This window comes from Poromitra crassiceps (genome assembly GCF_964638095.1).
Source record: "Poromitra crassiceps genome assembly, contig: HAP1_SCAFFOLD_238, whole genome shotgun sequence".
Lineage (NCBI taxonomy): Eukaryota > Metazoa > Chordata > Actinopteri > Beryciformes > Melamphaidae > Poromitra > Poromitra crassiceps.
In genome coordinates, this window is record NW_028152155.1 from 124,431 (window position 1) to 150,284 (window position 25,854).

Here is a 25,854-nt window from a genome sequence, read left to right on the forward strand (position 1 = left end):
GTATGGTAGCAGATGACTCATCGCTATCCTCGTAAAAAGTCAATGATCTTGTTTTTCAAACCCAACTCTGGTGTCCAATATCTCAGAGACAGTGGGAAGAGTTTTGTAGTACCATGATTAGAAGCATCTGAAGCCACTGAAAACAATGGCGTGTGGGCTTTTTTGTCACCTGGGAGTTGAACCACTGGCGTTTTTAATTCTTTCAAGCAACTCTCCACAGAGGCAGGGGCAAGTACATCTGTAAATATGGACGCTGCTTTTGTACGACCACATGAACATTTTTTGCAATCTCAGAGTCTGGGAAAATGACCGACGTTAGCTTACTGCCACAGTCTTCTGACCTGTATGATTGGCAGTGTTGCACAGTGTGGTAAACAGTAGTTACTTCAGCTGCTGTTACCTTATCTGTGTTGGAATCTGGTTTGGGTTTCAGTAGGAACGTATCCATAGACAGGAAAGCCTCCTTTTGAGCAACACGTTTCTTGTGAGTCTCGCATTGTTTGTGTCATTTCACATCGTATTCACCTCCATGTGAAACTGAAAACTGACGTCGCAAAAAACTCTCTGAGAATGGCCTTGCACTGGCTTCACCCACGGATAAATAGTTTCCCAGTCCTTGTTGTAGCTGCATTTCCTTTTCTTTTTCTGTAGTCGCAGTTTCCTCCCTTTCCTCCTCCATGTTTCATAATATTCTGCGTCAAATCTGCAGCATATCGGCTTGCTGTTTATTTCCGCGTCGTTGTCGGTGGGCGTACCCTTCGTCAGTCGTATCGTCATCGCTATATTGAACAATGTTATCGCACATCACAGATTTTCCTCATATCGTGCAGGCCTAGAATACACCATGTACCTGTCCCTATAAAAACACTTCCTAAAATGTATGTGCTTCACATGACACTGACGAAGATCCAGATTGGGTCGAAACTGTTTGTCTCTGTCTAAATTAAATTAAATGTTGTCCACGGGAGCAAAAAACAATAATCCAAACTATCCATTTAAGGGACCAAAATTACATTTTACAGGAATGCAAACTAGTCACCTTTAGGTGACAGTCACCTATTTCATACCAAAATAAGACACTTAAAGGAACACTCCGCCCATTTTCAACCAGCTTTGTATCATTAGAACATCAGTAGTATATCAGAAAACTAAACGGTTTTGAAGTCTGTCATTTAATTTGACAGTTATTGAGTGTTAAAGTGTGGACCAGTGACATCACTGCATGGCATGAGATTTGACGGAGGTGGCTTCCTCTGAATTCTTTATTCAGGATTATTTTTTAATTATTTTTTAATTTTGTGTCATTTCATCTTCTGTAGAACGTCCGGGCAGGGTCAGGGGTCTGAGGACATGACCCCCCAGGCCAGAGGAGCGATGACCCTACGCGGGGCCACGACCCCGAGGTTGATCCGCGGCCGCACGCCACTGAGAGACAAACTGAATATCAACAGTGAAGAGCAGCTGACTGACCCTGCATACGCCAAAAGCATGGTAAATATGCTGAAGCAGGGCCTGATGTCACGCCCTCTTCCCAAGAACCACTTTGAGATGGTCCTGCCTGAGAATGCAGAGAGAGAGCTGGAGAAAACTGAGACGCAAAGCGGCTTCATAGAGGAAGGACAGTCACGCAAGCAGGTAGATCTGTAACACACGTCCACACACAGACAATTCACAGTATCCCTGCTGAAAACACCTTGTTACTGTGTCACCTTTTGTTTTGTTAGGCTGGGTTTAGCGACCCCCCCCCCCTCTCTCTCTCCCACCACAACCCAACCCAATGACAGTGCGCATGGCATGCATTCACACACTGATTTCACTCACTCACTGGAATAGTTTTTATACTTGATATAGCTTTATAATACATTAAGCCATTTGGTATGGGAGCTTTAATAATGATGGGAGAGATTTTTTTCTCTCTCTTTTGACAATCACCCTGCAACCCCCCCAGAGCCACTGCAAAACCTAGTTTGTTAGTGCATTATTCAAGCTTTCTAGTCTCTTTTAAAAAGTAATTTCTCTTCTTTATCCAGGGCTGCTCTCCGCTCCAGAAGTCCACGTCAGACCTTCAGTCCTGTCAGATGGAGATTGACACGGTGCTGGACGGTGATGACAGCGATGAAGACCTGATAGGAGATTTCACCAAGGTAAGGCTTATAAGGCAGGGGTGGGCTTACATCAAGTAAGCGAAGGGCCACACATTGGAGATTATACCTGCCAACACTCCTGATTTTCACGGGAGTCTCCCTATTTTTAACCCTCTCTCCCGTTGTGATTGGTCATTTCTTGTTAATCTCCTGATATAATAGTGATACAAATCCAACGGCTGTAGCAGATCAGATTTATTAACACGTTCACTGCCATTGACGAGATATCTCGGCTTACAAAATCCAACGGTTGACTGCCAATGACGAGATATCTCGGCTTAAAAAAAAAAAAAAAAAAATTTGACGGTGGGACGTGGATCAACGCCCCCCACGTCTCCTATAAAATTATTGGAGCCACCGAACGTGTACAACCCATTCCACCGACCCACTAAGTGGCGACAGTGCTCTCCATTCTAGAAAAAGCCGAGCCAAAACTGCAGGGGAACGCGCGATGAAACCATTCTCATACAGTAAAATGGATTGGCGAAAACGCTTTCGCTTTCGCGCTGATTGCTGGCGGTGGGGAATTGCAAATTTGCATAATAGATTATGGGTGCAACACACTTTGAAACACGCAGCATAAATAAGACCAGAATCGCAAAAGAAACGAGCGAGCCCATCCAGACTTGCCCAGCGGCCGCCAACAGACAGGTGCAGCAGCAGCAGCAACTCGCTTGTGACACGCCCGCTGCAGCCAAGAAGAACACACACGGAGGGAGGAGTTTGAAGTAGAGGGGTGTTTCCTGCTGTTATGGAGGAAATTACTGTTCAAAACTATTGTTTAGATGTCTGACGTCTTACTGATGCCAAAAATGAATGGTTAAAGTGACTGTTCTATCGAATTTCACAAAAAGCTATTTATCTCAGCTTAAATTTTCAGACGCTGAAACCATGCTGTATTCAAGTGCTAATGCCTACATAACTACTAACTCTACAAACTAACTCTTTTAGACAGAGAAAGCACACATTCTATTAGTTCTTTTGAGATATTTTGTGTTCACAAAATCTTAGCAGAAAAGAATCCTCAGGTCTTGAAAGATGAGCCAGAATCCTCAAAAAAACCCTCTGGCAGAAGCTAGTAGCTACCTACAGTAAAAAAAAAATGGCTGGCAGTGAATGTGTTAACATAATTCTGCCTTTTATTGAGTTTTTGGGGGTGTTTTGTTTTTCTTTGAGTCCGGCCCTGGGGCTGCATTTTGCTCATGTGTGCTCTAGACTCTAGGCCCCAGGGCCGCAAGAAATGACTGTAGAACAGTCATTTCTTACACATGAGATTACTTTGAGCCTTTTAGTCTTAAAGATTATTGAAAGATATTCCATATTCCAGACTGAAATGTTATAACAGAAGTGGAGTATTGGCCAGAATGACATGAACATTTGGACACTTATTCAGCAAAAAAAAGAATGCAATTCCATCGCGGGCCGCATGTGTGCTTATAAGATCCTTCTATTGTTTCAGCTGTGTTTCCTGCCCTAATAACTAAATTGCATCAAATAATTACTTTCCTAACCCTATTCCCCTCTTCTTCCAGCCTTTTGTACTTCCCACAGTGGGCGGTAAACATGTGGACCTCAAGTACATTACCCCAGAGACGGTGAGTAGAGTATTTGTCTATTTCTGTTTTGTTTGATCGGTCTTTTATTCTGTATTGAATGAATTGCAGTATTTCAAACGTGACATTAAAGTTTCCCCTCTGTGGTCCTCAGATGGTGGCAGCTCTGAGTGGACAGTTCAGTCAGCTCGTGGAACGCGTGATCGTCATCGACTGTCGCTACCCCTACGAGTTTGAGGGCGGACACATCAAGGTGAGCGTCTGCCAACATGTCCGCCTCTATACTATAAGACTATAGTAAAGGACTGGTGTGAAAATCCACTTTGTTTTGACTGTCTCGTCTCGTGCAGGAATGTCTTGGTAGGATGGAAAGGCTTCTGAAAAGGCATTTAGACATTTTTTATGCGATACTGTATCGATATTTCCCATATCGATATCTGAACAGTGTGTTCAGTGACAGTAACACACTCAACACTCAATAGTTTGCACTCAATTTGTCCACTAAGTTATCAATATAAAGTGATGTATATATTATTACACTACCTGGGTGGTACACAGTGTGTTGTATTTTTAGCTCTTTTTTTGTTTTCTTGTTTTGTTGTTGAGTAAATTGTGTAGAGTGTTGCAATATATCGCAATATGTATTGTATCGCAATGTATCGTGATACAATCGTATCGCGACCCATGTATCTTGATACGCATCGTATCGTGAGGTCCTTGCCAATACCCATACCCGGCCCATGGAAGTGGAAGTGTTGCCGGGGGCGACCGCCCTACACCAGAACTCCCCAAATATGATCAGCCGTCTGTCTTATGAGGCGTCAGACTGTGCCCAGATTGGCATTGTATTTAACCACTTCATGTAGTGGCTGTACATTGAAATGTATGACCATCTCTATATTATTCTAGTCTACTGGGTCTGAGGTCCTGTTCCCCCTGTTATTTGTTACTGAGTGTTGACTCTGTTTTGACGCCTGTGCACCAATGTCATCAGATAACTTCCTGTACATTGTGAGTAAAGTAGCTGTTGTTGTTGTTGTCTCAGGGAGCTGTGAACCTACACCAGGAGCAGCAGGTGGAAGACTACCTCCTCAGAGTACCCATCACGGCGTCCTCCCCGGACAGACGCGTCCTCATCGTCTTCCACTGCGAGTTCTCCTCGGAGCGCGGCCCGCGCATGTGCCGCTTTGTCAGAGAGAGCGACCGCAACATGAACGATTACCCCAATCTCCACTACCCCGAACTCTACATCCTCAAGGGAGGATACAAAGAATTCTTCCCTCATTTTCAGGTTTGTGTTTCCAAATCTGTTTCTCATTTTGTCAAAGGACTTCAGTTGCATACTTTAAAGAGCATTGTGCAGGTTGGAGACCACGTTGCATTAATGTGCGGGACTGGTATGTAGCAATAGGATTCTCTCTCTTTTTTCACACATGGCTGCATCTAGACTGGTTTTTGTAAAAAGCAGCTGACACATGAAGCCATCTGGGCATATAACACTTATGACATCACTGCCAGCCTGGCTGCTGTACAGCACTGCTGTTATGATCTGGTCTCAAGCTGGGCTCATTCATTCAGAACAGCAGTGCTGTACAGCAGCTGGGTGAGTGATGTCATAAGTGTTATCTGCCCAGATGGCTGGGCAGATAACATGATTTATGGAGCACGTGCATTAGAATTTCATTTTATTTATTTATTTATTTTGGGGGTGGGGGGTATTTTCATAGGAATCTTGCGCCCCAAAAATTCACATTTGTTTTGACCTTATTGTAGTTTGAACACATCTTGTTGTTTGGTCGTCTGAATATCTGTCTCCTTCTCGCCTGCAGTCTCGATGTGAACCTGAGTCATATCGTCCCATGCATCACGAAGATTTCAAAGAGGACCTGAGGACGTTTCGTCTCAAGAGTCGCACCTGGGCCGGCGAGCGCAGCAAGACGGAGCAGTACAGACGCCTCCAGAAGCGACCACTAAACAGCACTGCTTTCACCCGAAACGCACTTCCGTCCCCCCTGAAACACACCAGTTTACAGGAGAGCTTTGCTTTCAAGAAACCAACCAAGACGGTGTCGCGGCGCCGTATGCCCTCCTTCAACAGTGGAGACACTGCTTTCACAGCAGCGGCTCTCACGGTACGTCAACTCCTGCCTTCACACACACGAATAAGAATCACATTTGATCACCAAGCACAATACATGTACAAGACCATATCTGGGTTAGTGTAGATGCAAGAGATGTGGCTTCAGTTCCCGGCAGTGGTGCTTCCTGCTTGGTCAGACGTTCCTACAGACACAATTGGCCGTGTCTGCAGGTGGGAAGCCGGTGGGGTATAAAGTCCTGGTCCCTGCAACAGCGCCTCCTCTGGTCAGTCGGGCCACCTGTTCGGGGGAGGAGCGGAGCTAGGGGGAATAGCGTGATCCTCCCGCACGCTATGTCCTGCCGGTGAAGCTCCTCTCTGTCAGGTGAACGGAAGCGGCTGGCAACTGCACATGTATCGGAGGAAGCATGTGCTAGTCTATGCCTCTCCCCAGATCGGCAGAGGAGGTGGATCATTGCATTAATATGTGGGACAGCAGGGGGAGAATTGGCCAAGTACAATTATGGAGAAAATGGGCGAAAATCCAGAAAAGAACTATGAAAGTAAAATGTAAAATGTGAATGTATAAGACATTTTCTTGCAAATGGTCAAGCCACACATGGACCTGGAAACAGTCAGACTTACAATAGCCAGCAGATCTCTCTCAAATATATTTTCCCGGGAGTCTAACCCTCTTCTGTTTCTTCCTGTCCAGCTCTCCCCTCTTCCCATGTATCTGAGAGGCTTCTGCCTCACCAGCCCTCTGGACCACGATGAGGACAACTGCTTCCTGGACGTGCCGGATGACGACATTGAGGTGCTTAGTGACCCTAGTTGTATATTTATAGTCTATAGTATATATATATTAGGGGTGCACCGATCACGTTTTTATTTATTTATTTTGTAAGCAGCTATAGCAGTCTATTATAGAACAGTTTCCATTTTACATATAAAATGCGACTTATATAACGGTGCGGCTTATCTATGGATTTTTACAGCTAACGGCCACTAGGGGACCTCCTAAATCTATGGATTTTGGTACGAGAGACAGAACGAGAGCAAGACAGACATTACGAGAGCGAGACCCTGATTGGATGATGTTGCAAAAAATGTGCCTCGCGACCTGATTGGAGCACTGTGCCACTACGCTCTATCAGCCACTACTGTAAAACACCCTCCCTCCTCTCACCCTCCCTCGCTCCGGGGGGAAAATGTCGATTGAGCCAGAAACACAGTCTGAATGAAATTGAATGTAACGTTCCCAATTCTATGTATTACATTCTAAAAACTTAACGGCAACATTTTGGAAGGCTAAGCCACACAACTAGCTCGTTGTAATCTAACATCATGCTTCAAAAGATGGAGAACTGGCTGTGTTACGACGATGAGGATGCAAAACATGTAATTTGCATGTTTCGTTCCACCCATGTTTCGTCCGCGCTGCCAAATTCAATGGAATGAAACGAATCTTGTAGCCTATGTTGGACGTAGTGAAGTGTTTTTGATTGATTTGTTCATCGGACTCAAAACGGTCTCCGCTGATAAGACACGGAGATCTCTGTTACAGGCAGGCGCTACGCCTCCTGACCAGTTTTAAACATTAAAACACCTGCGGCTTATAGTCCAGTGCGGCTTATATATGTAACAATCATTCAATTTAGCTGCTGCGGCTTATATTCAGGTGCGCCTTATAGTACGGAAAGTACGGCTGACGAAAGCAAAGCGTGTGCTTTGCAACACAATGATATAAACGTTAGAGCACAATATGAAAGTTAAACGATGGACATTGAAGACATGAAAATGGGCTGCCTCATGTTTCTCACGTGCAGCATGATCAGCTATGCGATCGGCGACAATAAAGAAATATCTGCAGCAGCAGATCACATATTTGAGGTCAAAATCGGCCGATACAGATTGCGTGCCGATCGATCGGTGCACCCCTAATATATATATATAATATATATTGTATATATATGGTCATATTGTATTATTTTGCTCACAAAATACCCTTGCTTAATGTTTGTCTGACAACGTCCCATCTTCACCCACAGAAGCACTCTGGGATGACTCCGGGAATGGCCAGCTTGCTCAGCTCCCCACTGGTGTCTAACAACACAGGACAAGATTCTGTAAGTAACGAGGCCTCTATGGTGAACATTTGCCACCGGGGGAAATAGGATTTTTTATCAAATTTGCCTCAAACATCGACTTAGACTCAAGGATGATCTGATTAGATTTTGGTGGTCAAAGGTCAAGGTCACTGTGACCTCTCGAACGCCATTTTCAAGCTTGTTAACGCCATATCTCAGGAATGCCTTGACGGAATTTCATAAAATTTGCCTCAACAATTAACTTGGCCTCAAGGATGAACTGATTACATTTTGGTGGTCAAAGTTCAAGGTCACTGACCTCACGAACGCCATTTCCAAGTTTGTTAACGCAACATCTCAGGAGCGCCTTGATGGAATTTCTTCCAATTTGCCTCAAATGGCGATTTGGACTCAAGAATGAACTAATGGCAGAGGCATAAATCCGTGGTGCGGTCGTTCTAGTTGTATTTATGGGAAAGTGTCTTGGGACAAATTTCGGACTTTGTCCGAAAATAAAGTGAAATCTAATCTAATCTGAATTGTATTTCCCCCTCTTCAACAGCCGGTGATCTGCTGTCCTCCCCGGGGCCTGTGCTTCTCCCCGTCCACGCCAACGCCAAGCCCTGTGTCCCGTCCCTCAGCCAAGCGTCCTCTCAGCCCTGGGGATGAAAACACTCCAGCCCGGGCCAAGAGACCACGCAAGAAGAAGCTACCAGTAAACCACACTGCCTGCCCCCGAAACACACTGCCTCCCCCCCTGAAACACCCCGAGCCAGCTGCCTCAAGGAGGCAGGTCACTGCCAGACGACGATACGTCCGTCTATAATCACACACCCCCCTTTTCATTTATATCATCAAGTGCGAAATGAATGCTTGTCTGGTATATTTCAATTCAACAATTAGAGCGATGTGATCTTTGTAATGACTACATGCAGCCAGCAGGGGTTGAAATCCCATCGTCTTTGTTGTTATCGAGGGGTAACGCAAGTTTCGTAGCTGGCTGGGAAAATAAAGGGTGATAGATAAGCAAGGAGGAGGCTACGTACAACCAATGAGGACAGCTGTTGTATGCATTGCAACAACCAATGAGGACAGCTGTTGTATGCATTGCAACAACCAATGGCTCTGGCAACGGTGCATAGGCTACTGTAACTGTTAATATGTTCTCTCTATACTTGTTGTCATCAAGCAACTGTTATTAATAATCTTATTGTATTCGTGGAATTGTTTTTTTTGTGTGTGCTTCTGACACATTTTATTTATTTTATTTTATTTTATTTGTCATGTTCCACCATTATTTCTCGCTATTCTCTGCAAATGGTATCATCTCCCCCTATCTTCATGCTTTGCAGATTGGAGTATGAAAAAAAAAAAAAAAAGTTCCACCATTTTTTATGGTGTCTTATGGTATCTTTGTAATATGTCTCTTTATAACGTAATAAATCTGTAAATATGAATTAAATATATTTGTATCAGTTCCCTTTATTATTTGAATTGTATTTCACACTGCTTCTTCCAGTTGTTGTATTGAATTCTGGGGGCTTAGCGCCCCTTTAAAACTAAAAAACACACTTCCTGTGCAGCAGGCACCAACAGTTGCTGGAGCATGTGGGTTTGAATGTGCACCTTCATTTTAAAACGGCAATCAAACCATCTCCCCACTGCTCTCCTTTATTCTGAGCCACATTGGATGGACAACCCGTTCTAGGGTTGTAATACTTTGTCTGGCAGTATTGATTTTTGTGACATGAAAGCTTGCTGTCAATTGCAGTAACCATTATTCTAGAAAAGCCAGTAACAGTTTTATTTTGTTTTATTTATTTGCACACAATAAAAACGGAAATGGATTAAAAACAAAATACAAACAAGAAAATAATATGCAGGTAGAGACAGGAAAGCCTAGAAGGACTTATTCTACCTCAGAAAACCAAATGACAATCTGTACAAAGCACACAATGCAACAGAAACAAGAAGGAAATAAGAAAACAAAGCCAGTTTGGCCTATAGTCTCTCTTCTCTATGTTGTTTTTATTTGTCATCTATTTTCTCTCGACCGAACTACACCCATTAGCTGCTAACTAGTTCCCACATGAAACTAGCAGCAGCAGAGCAGCAGCTAGCTATCAGGTGTAGTTTAGTCCAAAATTGTTCCCACATAAAACTGCTCACAACAAGTCTGTGGATTATCTTGAGTAACTGGGTCATGATTTCTGGAAAGAGACATGGCTGTTGAGTTTTTCAAATGTATTCTTTTTGCACTTTGAGCACCACAAGCCGAGTGCCATCCAGTTCCATTGTGTTGGAGAGAAGGCAGACATCTCTACGGCTGATATCTCCAAAACCTAGACAACTAACACAAAACAATCTAGATGGATAAATAGCACTACAGGTGAGGGGGAAAATATGTATTTTGGATTTTAGGGTGAGCTGTCCCTTTAAAGACAGATTGAAGAGTTCCTTCCATGAGTGGCTACTCACTGCCAAGCGCTGCTGCTTGCGGAGCTGCTGGAGTCTGAGCAGGTCCATGGCAGAGGCAGTCTGAGCAGGTCCATGGCAGAGACAGTCTGAGCAGGTCCATGGCAGAGGCAGTCTCCCGTGCAGACCAGTTCAGCTGAGCGGAGAACATCTGAACCACAGACTGAGGGATTCCATATCGACCGTACTGCAAAAGGCTATGTGTAAATCACAATCTAAATGGATCGGTCAGTATTATAAAGGCTATGTGTAAATCACAATCTAAATGTATCGGTCAGTATTATAAAGGCTATGTGTAAATCACAATCTAAATGGATCGGTCAGTATTATAAAGGCTATGTGTAAATCACAATCTAAATGGATCGGTCAGTATTATTAAATGATCGTCTTAGATGTTTCCTAAAGTTGAGATTTCCAATGGAAGGAACCTTTTAATATATATATATAGAAAAAACATCACATGGATGCAACTGGGACGTATCATCAGTGATGTACCCTGGGGTCATAGGATGTTTCGGGTACTGCGACATCAGACACCCTCACCCAGGTGACCCAGCCGGGGGTGATCAAGCCCCGACTTACGTCCCAGTAGCTACCCACGGTCAGCCCTCTAGGGAAAGACAGAACTACTCTGCCGTGCCGGGACCGGGAGGCTCTGGCACTTGGAGGGACTGGGCTCTGTGGGTTGACTCCTGTCCGGGCTCCTCCTACGTCTCACCAGGTCCAGGACCTGTGCGTTGCACCAGACTCCCCCGCTCCCAACATTTCATTCCGGTATGATGTTTCTTGGGCCGTGTATGAACTTGGCCAAATACTAAATAGTAATAGCAATGTTCCAAGTAATTTACATCATATGCATTTACAGTGTAAATATGTGGTAGGTGTAAATACATTTGATATCCATTACACCTACAAAGTAACCTCATCATTCATGTTTTCACTGCAGCTGAAGGATCCTTCATTGGTAGAAGTTTTATGACTTTTGGGACCATGAAACCCTCTGATAATTAATGGAAAAATTTTGTAAATCATTTTGATTTTTTTTTTTCAAATGGAAAAATCCCTGGAAAATGTATGAATCCAACAGCAGCACTGATCTGTGAAGTGACAGCGTACTCTAATTTGAAGCTGTGGTATATCAGCTGCCCACTGCCTATCATAATTAGTGATACTTATAGTATATTGTAGTTGTCTTTTATTCTTAAATATTAAGTTAGGAGGTGTAAAGAACAGACTAGCATGTGACCTTTTAACTAACTAGGAGCAGAGGGAAAAAAGGCCAGACAGTCCGACTCCTTTGGGGAGGGGGGAGAGAGTAGTAAATGAGGAGACTTAAGATTAGAACAAAAGGCATTGATTGCTATCAAAGGATGGAAGACAGGAGAAGTCACACCTTTACACACTCAAACGCAGGAAGGGAGAAGCACATACACCTAAAAACAGCAGCTGTATTGTCTTAAGGAGAGAGAGGAGAAGGAGGGGGGTCTCTGGGCTAGGAACTTGAAAGGTTAGAGAGAGGGGGGCTCTGGGGAGAGAGAGAGCTGAATAGGGAGAGCATTTGGTTAGCCTTTGTTCAAAGGAGGAGACAAGATGCAAGGTGAGATAAAATGCAGGAAGAGAAACAAAAGGGTGCACACTGAAACACACGGAGAGCTAAGCACATATACATTTCTGGAGAAGCTTTTGATTGGACAGAGGGAGAGACAGCGAGAGCTGTGAATGGTCAGGTAGTCTGGAGGGGTGGAGCCTTGAGAGGAGGAGCAGAGGAGAGTCATAGTTTATTTAAGTCGATGCGCGCCAAGAAACAGATAGAGCATATTCTGATTTTCTCTCGGTGGTTATTTTTTCAGCCATCTTGTCCTTTGAATGCAAGTCTATTTTCTTCAAATAAACCCTGTTTTTTGAGACCTGACATTCGCCTCTCGACCCTTTTTTTCTGCATATTTCTGAACATACTTTTCACACACCACTGCCTTAAGAGACGACAAGTGGTGACCCCGACGTGATGAATTTGGACCTCCCGGAGAAGACGCTCCAGGACGGAAGAGCCAGCTAAGTGCGGGTCGCTCAGCTGCTTCTTGCGGTAAGTACACAGTCCTATTCAACAATGAACACGCAGGTGGTGTGTGGGAGTTGTTGGACAATATGGTTAAAAAAGGAGGGGAATAAGGACGACAAGTTTGCCCAATAATATATGTTGTGTGCGAGTTTTTGGCTATGGCAAACTGTACTAAATTATCTCGCTGTCCGTGGAAGACAGGAGATGAGGCCAGGTGGGCCTGTGTATGATAGCACACATTAAACTAGGACAACAATTAATAATTAGAATCCGCCCTCCAAGCGTGATTAGAAATATTAATTGGCATTGTTTATGGACCCGAATATTGATCAAATTATGGCAATATAGGCAATGCGGTCCGAAGCCGTTGGTTGCCTATAGGAGATAGTTAAAATGTGTGTAGTTATTTGGAAAGGCAACTGAGATAACGCAGATTTTAAATAGATTGATGGTCACACAAACCATTTGGGAAATGCGTGTGTAAGTTTGGATAAATTAAGACCTAAAAGAGTGTATTTGGCACTCACTGATTAAAAGTCACACGAAAGAAATAGTTTAGATTATGGTGTTTACAAATAGGTTGAAAATGCGCGTTGGTGATGTGTTGCTGTGTGATGTTGTTTGTATTGCTAAATGTAAGTGTTTGTAACCCGGCCGGGGTTGTGTGAAAGTGGTTGAAAATAGCACTTAATTAGAGTATCATTTGGAGTCAGATGTTGGTGATATTTGTTACATTAAGGAGGAGAGATAAAATAAAATATTAGTATGTTTTAATATGAATGAAAAATATGTTTGAATGAATGGGTTCTATAAGTAGGAGAGATTGGAGATTAAATATAGATGGTTGAATGTGAGTGTATGTGCGTAGAGAGTGTGGGTGAAAGGACATGTGAAATGACCGGAAGTGGCTGGTTGGAGAGGATGAGGAGAAAATGGCTGAAGTTTTTGCGTAATGTATGGCTGAATGCTGACTGTTGAGTTTGTTTGTTGTGGTAGAATGTGGAGATGCGTCTGAAAGGATTGTTTGTGTGGTAGTATGACTGTTTTGGTAGCGACTGTGTGTGTGGTGTTATGTTACTGTGGTGGAAACTACATTTCCCAGCGGGCTTGTGGTAGACGTACGGGAAGGACGGTAAGCCACATGGGACATTTTCCAGGAAAACGCGAATGTGAAAGTGTGGTTGTGAGAAAATGGCGTCGGACTGTTTATAGAATGTGGTTGTTGTGGGCACTTGAGAAATGACTGTTGCATGGATGTTGTCGCGAGGAGTTTGTGGAATGAGTGAGAGTATTTGGAGTGATAGCGCGAGTGTGTATTAAGAGGCGGAGTTAAAATATCCGTGTGTGGGAGGCGCCAGCTGGCATGGCACGTAAGCATGTAGCATTAACGCGTCAATGTGGCTAGCTCATAGCATGCTAAGGTTAGCAGCTAACTATTGCTAGCAAGGCTCACATGTAGCGTGATGAAATAGCTATTAACTGGTTTTGGTTTGAAAAGGCATTCATTGGTGGTTAATATTGTGACTATTTACAGCGCTATAATGTGTGTTTGCTGGTTGTTTGGGGATAAGAACTGAATATGAACGATACGTGAATGGATGATAACATGGAATATGCAAGGAAATGTATCAGTATGCTGTTGTGAGGCGTATAATTAAATCATTTTGATGACATTATTTGGTTGGTTTAAGTTGGGTATACGGATAAGCAAGAGTTTATTCACAGTAAAGCTACAAGTAAAATAAAGGGATATACAGTGATGGATCATTATGGTGATTGATATTAATACGAATTAATATGAACCTATTCATTAAAAATAAGACATGGGAATTAAGATCCGGACTAATTTTAAGTGTGTTTTTACAGTATTGTAACGTATCCGGTATCTCATGAGGCAGAGGCTTCTTGATGGTACAAGGGTCTTTATTCACAGTTAGTTATATTACAACTCTCAGCGGTTGTCATGCTCAAAGCTAGCAGCTTTCCCTTCGAGTAGTGTGTGAAGACTGACGCGCATGCTCAGTTCACTCCGGAAGTATCCCCACAGCATAGTGTTCCCCAATAAAGCACTCCCACACATCAGTTCATATCTGCAGTCAAGACACTACCAATGCTCACCCCTGTATGTGTACTGCTGATTCGCTACAGTATTATATTACGATTTCTCTTTTTGTAATGATAATAGCTATAGACCCCTTATACAGCCGGTCAACATTGAGCTGCGCGCATCGTAAAAAACCCATCAGTCTAGCTTTGATAAGACATTGGGAACTGTGTGAAAGCCCCGCTGTCAGGTCTGCCCTGTGCTCATCTGAAACACATAGTTATAGTTTAGTTTAAAATACAGTTGTCTGCTTACTACCACAGCTTATCGCCTAGTGATAAGCAATGATATGCATTGAAATTAACGTTGTTTGATGGGATATGTCTTACAGACGCATACGCACTGGCGCTGTCGATTGGCCAAGCCTATGGCCAGCCATACATATCGTACATTCCTTTAGAACTGGGGATAGCGTAGATAATTATTTTGTAACTTGCAAAGAGATATTGTTATGTTGATAATGCACACAACTCAATAAAGACATTATTTAATGTTACTTGGTTGTTAACTAACCGAGCGATGTGGCTGCAGCCTATAGTTTGCCTGATATGAAATGAGAGAGCACTGCAAAGTTGGGCATTTTTAACGATTTTCTCTTTCGGCTTGCAACCAAAGACATTTACGGTTAGCATTAAAAGCAGTATGAGTTGACGGGATTCGGTAAAACTTTAGTCCTTGCTTTGCAGATAGTGTACAGACTGTTCAGTGTTGTGTTGTGTTCTACTGCATGTGTGCGAGGCTGTGTATGTTCCCTCGAGTTGCGTAGAACAGGATATGAGGGGAGAATTAGGTAAATTATAATGTTACAGCCTGGTTCGGTCGTTTATTATTTTATTAACTAAGTGTGAATAGGCGGATCCGAATACTCTCCTACAATAGCTTTCCGATTTTGGCATCCCAATGTACAACACGAAGACAAATCTAGCTCGAATAGTTTCGGGCGACTGGAAAACTACTTGACAGGGCTGCGCGGAGTCTGTTTTTTTACCTCCGTTTTGCGCATCTGACGCTACTTGTTGTCATTGTGACATAGGCATATAATTGGTCTGTAGATAATGGGCTTACATTTTTGTCTATTTTTGTAGTGTTAAATGGTTAAATTCTGAATACTTTTTCAAGGTGAATATTTCAAAAACTAAACAAAAACAATTTAGCACGATTATAATGCAAGCTTGGGTTACGTGGAGCATTGCTGTATCTGGCTGTGTGTGTGAGAATGGAAGCTTGGGTTTAGATAGGTGATTGTGGTATATCCAGTGTAACAGCGCCATCTTCTGGGTAAAATGAATAGTGTATCACATAGAAATGTACTCACAACAGACGCGTCTTATAAGGATGCACATTTGCATGTTACATGTTAGCACTAACAATAATTAGATTAAATAGCGATAAAGGAAATGCAATAAAATATAAATAATTAATTATAATTATAAATAGAGGTAACCTAGAGATTGATGGGATGAAGGCGGTGGATTAGATTAAGTCTTTTAATGATTTTAGATTAAATGGTTGATATGTAATGGAGTTTAAAAGAGGTTTGGTTATTTGCATGATTGTGTAAATACATTTAGGATGTTTGGGTGGATCTGACTTTCTATTTGAATGATTTTTTGGGAATGTTATTAAATGATGTCATTATAGGGTTGCATTAGTTTAGAGGGTTGTTGTGGTCTCCTATGTTGTAAAATATTATAGTGGTTCCAGAACTCTAAGTCAAGTGGGACTTAGTATGAGGGTATATACTGGGTTTATGATTTAAATGTTGAATGTTGGAATGAGTTGGTCTAATGTGATATTTAAGCAATAGTGTATTGAACATGTTTTTGTCTTTTGTCTTTTGTCTCCGGCTGAGGAAAACGGGGATGGAGGCTACGATGTTTGATTGATGCTGAATCAACAGGCTCAGACTGGGTCGACATCTCCATTTGTCATCGAAATCCGTCAGCGGGGTGCGAGAGGTCTTTGATTGAAAAGGCGAGTGAGAATTTTGTCCACAGATTCGTTAAAACTATAATCACATAATTACATTCACATTTGTGGTGAGACGTATAGGTTTAGGAACACATGTATTTTTGTTAATTTACATAGTGATGGGGAATTTTGGCCATTGACTGAGCACCGAGTGTTTCATTGTGAGAGGACACTTTTGACAGAGTGTGGACATAGGCCAGAGTGTAAACACTTTGGTGGGGAAAAGGTGGGGGTTTTTCTTTTACAGGGAACGAGAGGAGGTGAAAACTGTTTGGCTGTGTTTTTCCTCCCATTCCTTTTTTAGGTATTGGCAAAGTAGTTTTCTCTTTTTTCCCAAAAGGTGAATGCAGCAGTTGACGCCTGATTGTAATTACTTAGGAGATTAATGATATAGTGTAAATTTGTACGATCAAATTCGTAGTACTTCCCATAGGTGGCGGAGTTGTGAATTACATCACTTTAGGATATTATTGAATCTTGCATTGGTCCACTGGCAAACTTATATTTTCAGGACATGATAGTACACATTAAATAGGTTGTGTTTTTATAGTGGGGTTTTGAGCAGCTGATATTTTATTTTGGGAGTTTAGAGGGTAAATACTGTTTAAAATGGGAGTTGGAGCAGGGAAATCATTTACTCCAGTAGGGATAGTGAAGCAGAATAACCCATTAATAAGAAATATAGCTAGTGTCTCGGACAAGTGGAGCAAGAGATGGCTGGACATCAAAAATCCATGGCCAACTAATGGGACATTTGACCTGGAGGTAATTAAAACATTACAAGTACTGATTGAGTCTCACAAAGTGGAAGAAAACAGAGGTAGGAAGGGTAGGAAGAGGAAGATGAAGAGAGAGATGGAGTTAGCTGTTTTGCAGTTGTTCTTTTTAGAGGGAGAAAAGTTGCTGAAGGTGACTGATGACAGGAGAGAGGAAGTGACAGATGCTATTTTAAAGAAATTGGAGGAGAGAGGGATGTTGATGACAAAGGTCGACGCCCCATTTACACATTTAGAAAGGAGCAATACACCTCCATATGAGAGAGAGAGTGAGGTAGTGACCCATTCTCAGTTGCCATTTATCAGAGAGGAAGGGAGGTATGAGAGGACAGATGGTCATGACAGAGTGATAGAGACAGGGGATTGTAAGTCAGCTATTGGGCTATACCCAGATGAGGGGAAGAAAGAGAACAGAAAGGATAAGGACAGGAGGGAGGGTAGGAAAGGTGGAGATAGAGCACCTGAGTTAGAGGGGGATGATGAGTGTGGAGGAGATGCAGCAGGGGTGAGGAAGCTGTTAGCTGGAACAGAGAAGAGAGGGTCTAGAGTTGAGAGAGACAGAAGTAAGAAAGGGAGTGCGTGTGCCATAACTAGTAGCAGTGAAGACTCAGAGGAGGATGAGGAAGCAGAAAAGAAGCTGAGGAGAGTTAGAGCAGAACTATTGGAGTTGGAGGAGAGAAGGGAGGAGCTACAGGGAAAGATGGAAGCTGGAACCAGCAGTAAGAAAGAACGTCAGCGGATGAGAAAGGACATGAAAGCATTAGATAAGAAGAAGGCTAGGGTGAAGAAGGCTGAGAGGAGATACAGTCTGAGAAGTGAGAATAGAGGAGAGGGAAAGATGGAGCCGATGGTGGTGAGAGGAAGGAACTTAGAGTATGTGATACACTTGACAGATAGCCAAGAGAAAGACAGGAAACAAGCAGTAGTAGCAGTAGTGCAGTCCAATAGTCAATCGATGCCACAAGGTCCGATTCAAGCTCAGACACAGGTAATAGGTCGAATGGAATATCCGTGGCCTTTTGCAGCGCCTCAGCAGCAGTGGAGAGGGGGAGCTAGAGGGAACTTAATTAGAGGGAGTTATGACCAGGGAGTGAGGCAGATGAGATGTTTTGCATGTGGGTTGTTGGGACACTTGGTACGTGACTGTGAGAGAGTGAGGAGGGGGCTGAACGGTAGAGGAAGTTATAGAGGCAACCAGAGGGGAGATTATGGTGGGATGCAGCAGGGGCAACAAGGCATGGGGCTGGTAAACTCCTACAGGGGGCCAGTTGGAGGAGGAGCATACCAATAGGGAGGTTTATTGAATAGAGAGTGGGAGGTATCGGCTGGTGATCAGTTTAGATTTAGAGCCTATTGTTAGTGTGAGCATTAAGGGTTGGCTTTTAGAAGTAATGGCTGATAGTGGAGCAGCGTTCACCTGCATTAGAACTAGAGAGGACGTGGATTAAGCAGCTGATATTGTCCACTCACTAGTGGAGTTGTAACTTAAGCAACAGAGAAGAATACCAATACTTGTTTAGATAATATTCCAGTGGCTATGTTAAGGATAGATGTAGAGTAGAAGAACATCAGAGAATTATTTTTAGCTGCTAGTGACAACATTAGCATCATTACTGTATTGTTAGAGACAAGGTCCAATAAGAAATATATAATATAGGTAAAACAAGTTAAGCAACACAGTAAGAACACTAGCAAAACAACAATACTACGATAAGGCACTGTACCAATGTTTTTAGATGGAAGGCAGGTATTTAATGTCACTGAGATTAGGCTGAGACAGCAACATAATGAGCATATTCTGAGACATATTCAGACGACAGATAAACTTATACATCAGGTTTCTCAATAGGACATGAAAGGTGCTCACTCCTGTTCCATAAAACATTTTGTTAGTGGTATTACACCTTGGCTTCCTAAGAAGGATCCTCAGGCAGTCGTTATGAGCAATCTGGGGGTTTTAATGCTAGTCTGCTTTTACTTGACCTAGAGGGGGGCAGTATATAGAGGAGTACAGTGGGCTCTAAGCAGGTTTACCTTTACATCATCTGAGAAAATTAGAACTTCTTCCTCAGCATGTTAGCTTGAGCATACAGTATATGCCTCTGTTTGTATATGTCATTATCATTACTCATTTGAGCAGTTATAATATGACCCAAATATTTAGTTGGACAGCAAACTGCTAGTACCTGCCCAGACAGGATAAAAAGGAGGGAAGGGAGAGATTCTTGTCATTTCTGGTTCTGTAGATTATAGTGACACTCTTTTTAGCATTGTATTTTACATCAAGAAGACCTACATAGTTAGAACAGATATTCAGCAATTGTTGGAAACCAGTATTATTTGGAGGCAGGATAATCAAATCATCGGCATACATAAAGTGATTTACAGTAGGGTTACCAATCACATATCTCGTTCGGCAGCTGCTGAGCTGTACAGAGAGTTCATTCATACAGAAAGGGGGGTAGCAATGAAGATAACCAAAGATGACTTTCTGGAAGAGAGAGTATAGCATAGGAGGGGGTCTGTCATATGTGACTTTGAGGGTAGCTGAGGATTATGAATAGGAAACATAGGAGCAATGAGGGCAGTAATTAGCAGAATTAATAGCTCTGACAGAAGCATGTAGTTTGGCAGAAGGTAAGAGAGTGATCATACATATAGACTTGGGGTATGCACATTCAGTCTGTCATCTTTTTTGGAGCAGTGTGGAAGAGTCGTGGGTTTAAGAAAACTGATGGCTCACCAATACAACACAGTGTGCAGATTATGAAAGTTGCTACAAGTTATGATGAAGCCTAAAGAGATAGTGATAGCTAAATGTGCAGCACATAAGTTAGATGTATCCAGAGTGAGGGGAGAGGAGTTCTAGTTCATCTAGGGCATATTTCAACACCAAATGGGCCAATGCGAGATTTAATGGTTAAATGACTGTGATGTGGTGAAGCCAGTGGGGGGGGAAGAGATATATGTTAATTGTTAGTGACAAATATAGCAGATTGGTAGAGGCCTGTCCGACGAAACACAAGTATGTACACTCAGTGGCTAAGTTTCTGTATAAAGAGATCATTCCTAGTTGGGGGATACTAGATTGAGTTACCTTGGACAAAGGGTCATGAATCTGTGGACAGAGTTATCAAAATGCTCTTGCAAAAATTATGTTTATATGGGGTGCTTTAAAAAACCGTCTAGTGAGAATTTGGGGGAAAAAAGGGGCTAAATTGGATAGAAATACTTCCGTTGGCACTAATAGCCTGTCGTTTGAGTGAACTGCGTGAATTGAGGTCGACACCATGCTCAGAGAGAGAGGGGGATTGTAGTATGATAAAACATAATGAGGAAGATTATTACATGGGGGTGTGAATGGTTGATTTTGCATGCTATAAGTTTCAGTATATTTGAGTTGATTTGAGTGTGATGTGAGATAGATAGGATTCTTACTGCATGAGTGATGGTTGATGCCGGTTGTGGAATCTATCTGATGGAGGATAATGTTATTGTTGATAAGTATGAATGCATTTAGTTGGGGGAAGGATGCAGATAGGATCTGAGTGGGTTGTTGGTATTATTTGGACATGTCTCAGATGGTTTCAGAGAGAGAATGGGTTTGGGGGAGTTGGTAATGAGAAACATTTTTGATGAAAGCGATGGTATGTTGAAGAGATGAGAGTGAATGATGATTTATGATTTGTGATGTCATGATTTATAGGATGGTAATTAAAGAGGGTCAGAGGAAGTTGATTGGCGATAGATGGGTGATAGAAGGTTGATTCATATTCTAGGGAGTATGTGGAACATATGGTGTGGAAATGCAGAGAGTTATTTTGAGGCATATAGAAAAAAAAAAAAGGATGAGTGTTTTATCATGTAATGAGTGAAGTGAATGAGTGGGATTTCATTTGTGACATCTTTTTCAGTGTGAATGAGTGGTGGTCTAAAAATGAATGGAAATTAGTGGAAAAAGCAGATAATTTGCAACAAGCAAACTGAGAGCTGAGTACATAATGAATGATTCAAAAGTTGTTAAATAGAGGTTTTTGGGGGATTTTTATGACATTAGAGAAGGAAGAAGGGGGGTATGGATAATAATAATTCTACAGTTGTGGTGAGGGGTAAGTATGTACAAGCATCGGGTGATGATTATTTTTGAGGGCCCGGCCCAGGTAAAGGGAAAAAAATGGAAGAACATCAAGGTGGATATGAACATGAATAACTATGAAGCATGTATGGGAATTGAAGGGGTAACAAGAGTGTTATATGTTTGGGGTTGATTCATAGATTTAATGGGGTTTGACAACTTTGAAATTATAGAATAGCAGTACATTCTGTTAAAATTGGTCATTGAGTGCACGCGATGATTGAGTTTAATGTGAAAAGTCTGCTATGATGTGGTAGGACACATCAAGTGATTATTTAATGTAGTCATATGAAATTGGGGAGATTCAATTATGATTTGGTTCATTGGTTGTCATGTCTGTTATGGAGATGGGTTCTTTTGAGATGGGGGATTTTTGTGGCTGTGGGAGATGTTTTGTTTCAGTTTATGGGAGAACAATAGCTTGAGTAGGAGGCCTTAGAAAGAGTAGAGAAGTGAGAGGTGGGCTTGAGGTGAGTTTAGAGGGGGGAAGGAGGAAAAAAGAAAAAAATAGAAAAAGGAAAAACCTGTTGAAATGAGTTGCATGAGTTATTTCAATGAGAAAAATTGTGTGGAAATTATTGTTCTTTTTACTTTTTTAAGATGTTGTTATGAAGTTTAATTTACATAGAAGTGGAGGTTGTGAATTGATTAAACTGAATGGAGGGGAATGTATGAGTGTCAACTGATGTATATAGAGACCTCAAAATGTGTGAGAGGTGACTTAGTGTGTAACTAAATCAGAGATGCTCTCAGCCATAAATAGAGACTTAGAGAAAATTAATAAGGGAAATAAAAAGGAGGCATATGCTTCTATTGTAAATAAGTATTGTTTAAGGGAAACCAAAGAGGGGAAAAGGTTACTGTTTAAAGAGGCTAATGTGGAGAGTCGCTAAAATGGAATGAGCATGATTGATTTAGAGGGAAAATAATTGTTAGACCAATGTGTTATCCTCAAAATTTGTCGGGGCAAGATACTGGTTGTTTTTTCTGGTTTCAGGAAATTGCCGAAGAGGAACCAGGAGTGTCCAGAATATTGCTGTCTGGGGGTTACAAGGACTCAGAGACTTAACAAGGGACAATTGACCCTGGATAGGCACTGGAGACACTCTCCTGGAAGGAGCTGGACTTGGAAACTTTGGGGGTTAAAAGATAACAGGGGTTTTTGAGGAACACAATGGAATCTGAAGAAGTTAAAGGTTGCAGATTTTTATGTTTTTGGATTTACAGGTTTTTATATTTTTTGATGTGTGTAATAGTGGGAAGAGAATGTTTAAGAATGTTGATAACTGTGATTATAGACTAAAACTGTATGAGTTAAGGGAGATTTTCTCTAGTAGATATAGATTTGTAAAATTAGTGATATAGGTTAATTTGAATTGAATTGACAACAATTTGGATGGTAAGTAAATAGGAAAATGTTGATTATAATAATTGGACTTATTTTTGAAGGTCTCAGAGCTATAGTCAAATGATAAAAGTCTGGCGTAAAATAGAGAATTTAATGCATGTGGAAATGGCAACGAATTGGCTGAAGGTTGCTTTGATAGGCGTAATAATCTCACTGGTCTTTTTTGCACTTTTTCTAGAAAGAGTGATTATTTGGCCAGAATTGAAGATTATACCTCACTAATGTTTAAAGGAGATTGGACATATCTATGAAAATCCTGCAATGATGCATTCTTGGCAAAGAGAAAAATGATTGGAGTAATGGAGAAGAAGGGGGAGATGATCAGTGTTTCTCTTTGCAAAGCATGTGGAAAAGTAGAGAGGAAATGTTTGATCTTCTTAGGAGGTTATTTGAGAACAAAATGAGCTAAGAGTTAAAAGAAAAAAATGAAGTAGTTTTACCTTACTTTAAGTAATCCCTGTGTGTGGGAATTTAAGTAAGATCCCAAATCGAGGATCGATGATAAATAGCAATAAATAGGAGAGATGGGGATTGTTTGAGTGAAAATGGCATGTTTTAAGGACAAATGAGAGAAGAGAAAATAGGATTAGGATTAGAGATTAGTTGGATAGCCTAGTATCAGACATACCCTTAGTAAGTTAACAATCTGGCTTTTTGTGCTAATGTATTTTTTTCATTAGCAAGGGGGGCATGTGGTATATCAGCTGCCCACTGCCTATCATAATTAGTGATACTTATAGTATATTGTAGTTGTCTTTTATTCTTAAATATTAAGTTAGGAGGTGTAAAGAACAGACTAGCATGTGACCTTTTAACTAACTAGGAGCAGAGGGAAAAAAGGCCAGACAGTCCGACTCCTTTGGGGAGGGGGGAGAGAGTAGTAAATGAGGAGACTTAAGATTAGAACAAAAGGCATTGATTGCTATCAAAGGATGGAAGACAGGAGAAGTCACACCTTTACACACTCAAACGCAGGAAGGGAGAAGCACATACACCTAAAAACAGCAGCTGTATTGTCTTAAGGAGAGAGAGGAGAAGGAGGGGGTTCTCTGGGCTAGGAACTTGAAAGGTTAGAGAGAGGGGGGCTCTGGGGAGAGAGAGAGCTGAATAGGGAGAGCATTTGGTTAGCCTTTGTTCAAAGGAGGAGACAAGATGCAAGGTGAGATAAAATGCAGGAAGAGAAACAAAAGGGTGCACACTGAAACACACGGAGAGCTAAGCACATATACATTTCTGGAGAAGCTTTTGATTGGACAGAGGGAGAGACAGCGAGAGCTGTGAATGGTCAGGTAGTCTGGAGGGGTGGAGCCTTGAGAGGAGGAGCAGAGGAGAGTCATAGTTTATTTAAGTCGATGCGCGCCAAGAAACAGATAGAGCATATTCTGATTTTCTCTCGGTGGTTATTTTTTCAGCCATCTTGTCCTTTGAATGCAAGTCTATTTTCTTCAAATAAACCCTGTTTTTTGAGACCTGACATTCGCCTCTCGACCCTTTTTTTCTGCATATTTCTGAACATACTTTTCACACACCACTGCCTTAAGAGACGACAAAGCCAATACCGTGTCAGAAAAGGGTTCCATTGTCAGATCGAGACCCTGCAGCTGGAGTCTTTCCTCCAGCAGGCCAGGGCCTCCAGGTTCACCGAGGTCATGAACATTTTCTTCTTTCCCTTCAACCGCAGCCGGCGGGCTTCAGAATTGGCCGAAATTGATGGGCTCCTGCGTGCGCACTTGTATGTGTGTCTGTGTGTGTATGTATGTATGTATCTAATGTAATTACGTAGTAGGCTATGTAGGCCTATGTATGTGTAATATGTTATTGTTTGGCATTCTATTTAAATAATTAGTGATAGTTGTTTGTTCATTCACTTAATGGAGTGTTCATTATATATCCGAGCGGCACGTGAAGGCACCACCAGACCCCCTCACCTCCCTCCCTCCAGGCTCACCTTGATGGATGGTCTGTCTTACGGTTAGACACACACACTAACCACTAGGCCAATCTGTCTGTCTCCCCATCATACTCCGCTTTTCTCTGACACCTGATCATTGAAGAATCACAATCAATCATAAGTTGCTCTCATGGGTCGGCACGCCAGTGCACAGCAGCATTTGAGTGTTTTTGTAGAAATGTTGACGCGCCTTGCCAAATTACCTATTTCACAACCATTTGCAGTTGCGCGGCCTGTTATTTAGGGTCTTTACGGTAGCGCCACAGTGTACTTAGCTGCCTCTGATTGGTTGCCTCCTGCATTCCATACATTCCAGATACGCAGCTGACCAGCAGCAGAACTCAGATAAGTGCTACGCGCTAAAGACAAACAGGGCAGCCCTTTAAAAGATCCAGGCCTTTCCAGCCGACAGAGGACTGGGGGTTATTGCATATGAATGACCGTGCTGTGTGCACCTTATGTCTGGAAAGTGTTGTGTGCCGAACGACAAGTGTTAAACGCCATTTTGACACGAAACACGAGAACGTCTTCAAGGATGAGACAGACAAGGCTGAATCTGTAAAACGCTCCGTGTCCAGGTACGGGAAACAAACACCCTCAAAACCTTTGTCACTGCTAAAAAAAAACACCACTGCTCATTGCATTGCAAAACATGGCAAACCGTTCACTCATGGCGAATACATTAAGGAGGCATTCCTGTCTAGCTCAGAGCGAGGTTTTGTTTCATGGCATGTTGGCCTAGTAGTCTTTAACCTGACGCTGCCAGATGGATGTAGGTTGGTTCACATTTGTTTCACAACGTACATCATTGTGAATTTGTGAACAATACCGCCCCCATCTGGCGGAGTCAGGTTAAGAAACTATTTCATCACTCTGCAATTGGCAATTCCAAATCATTGTTAAGCACCAATACATGGATGTAAAGTAGAAAAACTGTTATCTTGAGAGAAGAAGCATACATGCCAAATTTCATACAACACATTCTGGCAATTTAACAACGCCTTGTTTAATCGAAACAATAAACATACATGCATACATACATGCATACATACATACATACATACATACATACATACATACATACATACATACTGTACATACATGCATACAT

The 25,854-nt window shown here is 42.1% G+C and overlaps 1 protein-coding gene across 1 annotated transcript in view; it reads left to right on the forward strand.

Annotated features, from left to right (window-relative positions):
- Nucleotides 1-1,350: 1,350 nt before the first annotated feature.
- The window catches only part of LOC310770827 (protein O-GlcNAcase-like), a gene marked incomplete at both ends in the record, with an annotated part of 51,402 nt that continues 26,898 nt past the window's right edge, over nucleotides 1,351-25,854 (forward strand). Inside the window, 11 exons of the mRNA XM_083663538.1 lie at nucleotides 1,351-1,635; nucleotides 2,031-2,144; nucleotides 3,677-3,739; nucleotides 3,852-3,950; nucleotides 4,743-4,988; nucleotides 5,527-5,829; nucleotides 6,490-6,591; nucleotides 7,826-7,903; nucleotides 8,427-8,579; nucleotides 24,379-24,524; nucleotides 25,214-25,321. Coding sequence (XP_083519664.1) covers nucleotides 1,351-1,635; nucleotides 2,031-2,144; nucleotides 3,677-3,739; nucleotides 3,852-3,950; nucleotides 4,743-4,988; nucleotides 5,527-5,829; nucleotides 6,490-6,591; nucleotides 7,826-7,903; nucleotides 8,427-8,579; nucleotides 24,379-24,524; nucleotides 25,214-25,321 — 1,697 coding nt within the window. The remainder of the gene's footprint in view (nucleotides 1,636-2,030; nucleotides 2,145-3,676; nucleotides 3,740-3,851; nucleotides 3,951-4,742; nucleotides 4,989-5,526; nucleotides 5,830-6,489; nucleotides 6,592-7,825; nucleotides 7,904-8,426; nucleotides 8,580-24,378; nucleotides 24,525-25,213; nucleotides 25,322-25,854) is intronic.